At 39.7% G+C, this 8,127-nt stretch overlaps 1 protein-coding gene across 10 annotated transcripts in view; it reads right to left on the minus strand.

Moving 5' to 3' along the window:
• dock9b (dedicator of cytokinesis 9b) overlaps positions 1-8,127 on the minus strand; it is a 148,412-nt gene that overhangs the window by 38,108 nt on the left and 102,177 nt on the right. For all 10 annotated transcript variants that reach the window (XM_014022222.1, XM_014022227.1, XM_014022217.1 and 7 more), the window contains exons 33-39: positions 7,782-7,912; positions 5,632-5,746; positions 5,490-5,556; positions 4,091-4,138; positions 3,642-3,778; positions 1,210-1,325; positions 984-1,121 (exon numbers count right to left, since the gene is read on the minus strand). In XM_014022222.1, the coding sequence (XP_013877676.1) occupies positions 984-1,121; positions 1,210-1,325; positions 3,642-3,778; positions 4,091-4,138; positions 5,490-5,556; positions 5,632-5,746; positions 7,782-7,912 (752 nt within the window). The remainder of the gene's footprint in view (positions 1-983; positions 1,122-1,209; positions 1,326-3,641; positions 3,779-4,090; positions 4,139-5,489; positions 5,557-5,631; positions 5,747-7,781; positions 7,913-8,127) is intronic.

The following is an 8,127-nucleotide window of genomic DNA, read 5'->3' on the forward strand; positions in this document are numbered from 1 at the left end:
AAAGAAACTTAAACACAGCTGTTCTTTCTCCCCTCATATTCCGACACAGAGGGTAGAAACAGCTAAATTAGACACTTAAAACACATTTACAGTTCATAACTCACCCTTGTTGTTGTAACATTCATCCTGTGTTGTCCACAAGCACTTTCCGCCCTGTTGTGGGTCCATTTCCTTGAAAAATAAAACTTAACCAGGCACTTTGAAGAAGCTCTGACGCTGGCAGTCCATGTAGATTAATCATGTGAGTTCACACACCCCAGAACCGAACATTTTGACTTCTGAACTTGCATATTCGGCATGACGCTATGAACTACAAATTCACACAGCGAGGAAAAAAATGGCGGACTATGAAATCCAGTTGGCTGGAAATATATTACCATAAATGGTAGTTCCGAAGAAAAAAGTGTGACGAAATAAGCAATGAAACGAAATAAGCAACGGCAGATTTTGAACAAACTGAAAAATCTGACCCATGAAATAATATAAAAATATCTTTGCAGTAACTGGACAGAATAAATTAAAGTTTTCTACACTCCCAGACACTATAATTGCACAAAAATAGTTTATAAATGCAAAAAAAGTGCATTTAGCATGATATGTCTCCTTTAAGATTGACTTCTGACCACCTGGTACCATCTTGGTGGCACCCCGTCACACAATAATTAGTGGAAGCTAATGCTATACAGCTAAACTAAAAAAATACAAAAGCTAACTCTAAGAGCTAACTGCTAAGACAACKGTCTCTCAGTCTGTCTCATCTCTTTGTCTCCTTCCAGCTGCAGGCTGGTGGGTCTGACGATGTTAGCTTGTTAGTTAGCTGTTAGCTGACTTAAAGTTGGAAAACCTCATTTAGTGGAAGGTGATTGGTTTGCTAACAGTGTTCAAAGTTTTTGCTGTTAGCTGATTAGTGGAAAAATGCCCACCACAGGTGCTATCCAAATACTACTGATCCACCCAAAAAAAAAAAAAAAAAACCCAGTCACCTTGTAAATGAAGGTCTGTAGAGACGTGAAGACCTGTTTGAGAGCCACCTCTGACTGRGAGATCTGCAGGAAACACAGGTGCACCTGGAAGACCTTCTTCATCAGGGGGTTGTGACCTAAATCTGCAGTCAGCTGGGTCTGGAGAACACAGAGAGGGGCTACTGGACTGCCAACCAGAAAGATCTCACACATTTCAGCAGATCGTATGTACAGGTTTTGTTACCACCTTAAAGCCCATGATAAAGGTGCTGAGTGTGTCCAGGACGGTCAGGCAGACCTCTGTGGAGACGTTGGCCTCAAGCAAACTCTGACTGTTTACGTCTGCTTCTGTGTGAGAGTACACTGACAACACAGACACAAAAACACTGTGAGAAAGAAAAATATAGCCTTAAGCTAACAACAAAGCTGTAGGGAATTATTGGAAATTACATTGTAATTACATGTCAGAGTCACTAGAGGTCAGCACAATATCATCTGTTGCTTGTTTAACAAATGATAAGTAGTTTTTGTGGTTTATTTATATTTAGCTTTTTATTGTTTAAAAAATGGTGAGCAATGGTGTTTATGCCTGGGTTTGTGTGTATATATGTGTCTGTTATCAATATATCTCATGAACCAGTGAACAATATTAGTTAAACTATCAGGAAGTAATTTTAGTCTACAACTGATTAATGTTTGGGGTCAACCCCATTCAAGATGGCCGCCACAGCCTTCGCAACTACAAAAAATGCTCTAACATACCTTTACAGATATAATGAGCTAAAACTTTGTGTGGTAGGATACTGTAAGCACCAGTTGTATTTGAAACTTTCCCACTAAATGTTTATTAGCAAAATATCTTGTAAAACACTAYATGGGTTTTACTGAAACATCCAGAAAACAATTTTTTTTATTTAATGAATTATCTTTTTCTACAAACATTAAAAAACCATTAGCAAACCAACTGGCTTCCACTAAATTAGGTTTTGACRACTTCAAGTCCACTAACAGCTAACTAGCTAACATCATCCGATTTGTGTCAGTCCACCAGTCTTCAGCTGGAAGAAGTCATTAGAAGTCATTAGGAGTCATTAGGAGTCATTAGGAGTCATTAGGAGTCATTAGGAGTCACGGCTTATAGACGTTTTCATCCAATTTTAATTAGAATTTTGAGCGAATTTTTAAAATTTTGCAAAAAGGGAAAAAAGAAAAAATGTGAATCAGACGTGTTTCCATCAACTGGCTTGAAGCGAATCAACCAGGCTACCCAAAGTGTAATTCCATCAGACGCATGTGTGTAGTAAACAGGAAGTAAAAGTTGCTAACTCACAGGGATACACACGTCAGGTTAATGCAGAGAAGTTATCAGGAACATGTTGCTACTATCAGGAAAGTTGTAATTATTCTGTCACATCAACTAGTTTTGGTGATGTTACTGCTGTCTGGAGACGTAGAGAAAGAAATGTGATTCTCTTTACGTTACAGGAATAACTGAGAAGACACTGACAGCAGGAGGAGGGTCCAGCTGCAGTGGCTCTGGTACCGGTACTGTTCAGACAGTGAGAACAGCTGATCAACATGTGAGGTAAATGTTCTCTACGTTAGAATTTATTGGGTAAATGTGTTTCCATCTCTCCTTTTACACATTTACTCTTTAAAAAAAAAAAAAAAAGCAAAGGCACCTTAAGCAAGCGTATAAACTTTTTTTTTTTTCAAATTAGAGGAAGTTGTTTCGAACCATGTCGTTTCCATTCACCTTTCCTGATGTGATACTTCAAAATGCGCATTAAAAACGTTGATGAAAACATGGCTACTGAAGTGTGACGCAAACTGAGTGACAGTCGACTTAGCGGTTAACTGTTAGTTTTAGCTTCCGCTAATTTTTACTTGTATAGTGTTACCAAAGTTGTTTTTGCWAGCAGATTCTGAGTTAGCAAAGCTATATTTTTTGTATAGCTGTGCCCACCACTGGAAATGAATAAAAACGACGCAGACTGAGTGGCAGCCATCTTAGCAGTTACAGATTACAGATTAGCGCAAAGGCTAACAGGCTAAGCTGAGGTTCTTCTTCCATGAAGCAGCTCTGTTGTCCTCCATCCACATTTTCAGTTCCAGGCTGAGTCATTTCTACCTTCTCCTCTCTGTCAACGCTCTCTGGTTTCATTTAAAAGAGTCGATCATCAGATATTGTCCAAGATACTGATGACCTATCCATGTCATCATTTACCCAGAATGCTTTGCATGTAAATAAAATAGCTCCGTCCGTGTTAAAATATATTTTTTAAATTTTACAAAACCAAACAACCTACAGTATTTTTACAGTCTTTATTTTACAGTTAAAATATATGTTTATTAAATAAAGTCTAATGTTTCAACTAATCATGGATTCCTTTAAAAAGATCTGTAAGACAAGATTTTAAAAACAAACCTGCCTCTCTGATGCTATATGGGTGCATTAGTGCCTCTGGTATTTAATTTGTTTTCTATATTTCGTTGCAATAGATATGGATTGATTAAATTTCCAAACATTACAACTTGTTTTAAGCTGTATAGTGACAATATATGAKAGAAAATATCTGAAGCTACAGCCCATGACGTCCAGGTCCAACATGCTCACTGATGACCAGGGCTGTGATCTGTGGTTGAGGGTGTTCTTGAGCTCCAGCAGATGAAACTTACTGTTAGTGATGGTGTGAGCGTTCTCCAGAGTTCCTAGTTGCTGCAGGCGAGCGTGGAGAAGCCCCGCCCTGTTACGAGACACGGGCAGAGTCAGAGACTTCCTGTCTGCAGCTACAGGTGCCCCGCCCTCCTGGCTCCTGTTGAGAGAGAGGGGAACAGGAAACACTTTAAACTGTTATGTCATTTTAACAAAGAAGAGASCAGCAGAGAGGTGTTTGAGTGGATTAAGAGTCATGCACGTCATCAAACTCTTACCAAAGCAGGAGGGCTTTAGGGCCACAGCCACAAATTAACTTGCCAGCAGTGTTTAAAAAATACAAGAACAACCAAACGCCGAGGGTTAAAAGATTCTGCGCAGGTGTGAGTGTTGTTATCAAAAAGATGAGAAAAATTCAGTTCAAGAGTTATTAAAAGAAATACGTGATCCAAACAGAGAAGACCGGGTCTACCTGGCGATGAATCTCTTCCCCATGTATCTGAACTGATAGAGGCAGATCCTGCAGAAACAAACCACAGGTCACCATGACGTCCAACAACATGCATTTTAGCTTCATTGGTAAGTGTCCCCAGGTGTGAGTGAGATGGTTGTATGTCTCTGTGTGTCCATGTGAGGGACTGAAGACCTGTCCAGGGTGTCCCCTGATGGACAATGTGACCTCTGAGTCCTCAGACGACAATAAATTAAAAACATGCCTGCTTCTGATCTGGACACCACTTCATGGACTCAAGAACTTTTCCATMACTCTTCATCTGTAAACACAGTTCACTTCATCCACTGATGGTTAAAGCTCTATCATGCAAAGAAAAAGCCATAAATACCATGAAGAAACACTGCCTTCTCTAGAATCAAAGCTCATTTAAAAGAAAGTAAAATAGAAAGCAATGCTAACCATTAGTTTCACAAATGCTAAGAAAATTACTGGAAGCTAACGCTAACTTAAAACCGCTAACTCATGATCTGTCATTTAAACATGGACGTATAAAGTAGGCCGATCCATAGAAYCTTGTTCAGCATTAGCTTTTGCTATTTATTTTGCTTGTCTAATAGTTTAGCGTTCGCAAAGCTATATTTTAACTGGTGGATTATTAATTAGCGAAGCTAAGTTTTTGTTAGCTGTGTCCACCACTGCTCATTAGAAATCCACAATGCGGTCTCTAAGCAACGCAAAACTCTTAGTGGTAGGCATGTTTCAGCTAATATGCTAACAGCTAACTAACAAGCCAATATCAACAGGTTTGTGTCAGTCCACCAGTCTGCAACTGGAAGGAGACGCAGACTGAGAGACAGCCATCTCTTAGAGTTAGCTTCTGCTAATTTTTACAAGTTTGGCAGTCTAGTGTTAAAGGTACATTTTTAGTTAGAAAAGCTAAACTTTTTGTTAACTTTGTCCACCGCTGTCTTATTCTTACCTCTTGTTAACTTGCATGCCAAAAATGTAATCAATTCATTAATTTATTTTATTTAACATTATTTAACCAGGCAAGTCCCGTTGAGATCTCAGATCTGTTTTTCAAGGGAGGCCTGAAGGCRACCTGTTGTGCATGTTTTTGAACAAGAATCTTGCACGTTTTGTTAGCACCCAGAGTACGTGCTGAGCATGACTCCCAGCTGCTATCACACAYAGCTCCTTATCTGTAAAGGTGACTGAGTTGTATCCAATAATGTACTGTTAGCATGTCAGTCTAGTTAGAATGAAACTTTTACCCAAATATGCTAATGACTACATCCTGTCAGTTACATTAATGTGTTTTAAGTTGTAGCTTCTTGCTGTAATGTTTTTTTTAAACAGCAGGAAGAAGGAACTGAATCAATTCAATGTGAATTTAWTGGGATTATTTTGTACTTACTCTATTAAGGTAAAGAAGTCCATTAAATCTGATGGTGCAGCTTTGTTCCAGTAAGCAAACAGAGCCTCTGAGGACGATGAAAGAAAAGAAGAAAACATCAGTGACCTGTTTGTGTCAAAGTAAAACCTCAGTGACTCCTTACCTTCAGACATGCTCTTGAGGAGGTGCAGGAAGCACATGAGCAGGTTCCGGATCTCGTCTCGGTCCAGCTTGTCGCAGCGCAGCACGGTGCTGCCCAGCGCCGACACGCACTGGTTCTGATCCGGAACAACAGGAAGAGGAAAACATCAWTAATCAGCAGGAATAAATCTGAGCTTTAAGGAGACGGAGCACGACACCGCAACACGCCAAAACCACAGGAAGGAGGAGACCAGAACCAGGACACTGCAGCCGTAGAGTACTCAGAGGTAGTATAGAAGTACACAAACAGAGTACTTGTATGGGAGTATTTTCTCCATGAGTTCGTTCTGCAGCTGCTCTGTTATTCTCGCCCTCCAGCTGCAGGTCAGGCAGCGGCACGGAGAGCAGAGAGAAGTCCACCGTGACCCGCTTCGCAGCCCGGCTCGCAGGCTCAACTCCCTCGTCCTGGTCGAGTAGGAGGGGCGGCACGTTGACCGAGTGCCTCCTGGTAAACCTCTCCTTACGCTGCGTGGTCGTGGAGCAGGGAGGAGGAGAGAGGGAGCTCTGGAGGGAGGAGGTTCAGGTGTCCGAGAGTTCAAATGAGTTTTTCTTCAAACTGTTTTTTTACTCTTTTTGATCATCTTTATTCTCTCTGATGCATTAAAACCAGGTCTGGTTCTGGTTCTGGTTCTGGTTCTGGACATCCTTTTATAGGTTCAGGAAGACTTCCTCACTTTTACTGTCTGTGAACACAGCTCACTGTACCCCCCACTAACATGGCTTAAAGCTCTATCAGGCAAAAAAAAACAAACATCTGTGAGCACCTTCCTGGGACAAAAATCATTGTCCTGTCAATTAAAGTACACAGATACTGTCAAAGTACACAGATACTGTCAAAGTACACAGGTACTGTCAAAGTACACAGGTAGTGTCAAAGTACACAGATACTGTCAATCAAAGTACACAGACACTGTCAATCAAAGTACACAGATACTGTCAAAGTACACAGATACTGTCAACCAAAGTACACAGATACTGTCAATCAAAGTACACAGATACTCAAGTAGTTAAATACCTTGGCACCCCATGTACCTATGTCCACAAGTACCTAGATACTGTCAATCAAAGTACACAGATACTCAAGTAGTTAAATACCTTGGCACCCCATGTACCTATGTCCACAAGTACCTAGACACTGGATTACCTATTTAGCCAAATACTCTTGTACGCATATCTACATGTCCAATTACCCAAGACTCAAATATGTTTGTACCCAAGTATCCAGGTACTTGTATTCAGATACTCTCAAGTAGCTAGGTAATTGAATACCTCAGGTACTGAAATAACTAGGAGACCCATGATCCAGATACTTGAATACCGTAGGTTTTAAATGACAAAACATACCTGTGCAGAGGTGTAAAGTAACTAAGTACATTTACTTCATTAAAGCTCTTTAGTAATTTTTAGAGCATTTGTAATTGTACAAAATATTTTTTAATTGTAGCTTTTATTTTTATTTTGTTATATTCAAAAGCTGTTTCTTTAAAATGTAACACCTAGTAACACGTTGTAAATTTAAATAAGACAGAACTCATCATGAAAAGAGTTGACTTCACTGAACCAAGTTATGTCAGCTGGTTCCACTAAACTGAGTTAAATATGTAAAACTATTGACTCAACTCAGTTTAGTGAAACCAGTTTGGTTCAGTAAATTCAACACTTCATTTCTTAGAGCGTGTGTTAAAAGTACTTTTACTTTTACTTTCCCGATTATTGTGAGTAGTTTTATGACTTTTACTGAAGTACAGTGAAATTCTGTTGAGGTATTTTTTTTTACTTAATTTCTTTAAGGTACTTCACATATTTCTGTATCCCTGTATCTAAATACCCAGTTACTACAAGCTCTTGGGACTATACCTATGTACTCAAATGCTTAGGTACTCAAGTTCTCAGCTACTGAAATACTTGCGTAGCCAAGTATCCAGTTACATAAAGCCCAACAGATTATACCCAAGGAGCCAGTCTCAACTACATGGTTATTAGTTTATTTGCAGCAGGAGCTCCTAATAAAATCCTCATGTGAAGTGAAACTCTACTGATGACGTAGATGTACACAATTCATGGTATAATATGAGATGATTCAGTAAATATGCAGATTAAACGATGACCCACCTTCTCCAGGGAGTTGGTCTTCTCGCTGCTCTTGTCCAGAAGGCTGTTGGCTGAGTCGGTGGAGGCCAGAGAGCCTCTGGAGTCTGCGTGATGAACCGAGCTGACGTTAGGGGTGGAGCTGTGGGGCGACGCTGATGAGGCCGAGCAGAGAAAAGTTCTATGAATCCACCAGTTTAACAAATTATTATACAATCAGGCTTTACTTAAAATGACTGATGGCACTTTATTAAATGGAGCTCTGACTAGACGTTATTTACCGGTAMTCAACATTAAATTCATCTATACAAAAGAGATTGTAAAATACTCTAGGCTGTTTAGTTTGTATAAATAAAAACTCATTTATACT

Source organism: Austrofundulus limnaeus, unplaced genomic scaffold, assembly GCF_001266775.1.
Source record: "Austrofundulus limnaeus strain Quisiro unplaced genomic scaffold, Austrofundulus_limnaeus-1.0 Scaffold320, whole genome shotgun sequence".
Taxonomy (NCBI): Eukaryota; Metazoa; Chordata; class Actinopteri; order Cyprinodontiformes; family Rivulidae; genus Austrofundulus; species Austrofundulus limnaeus.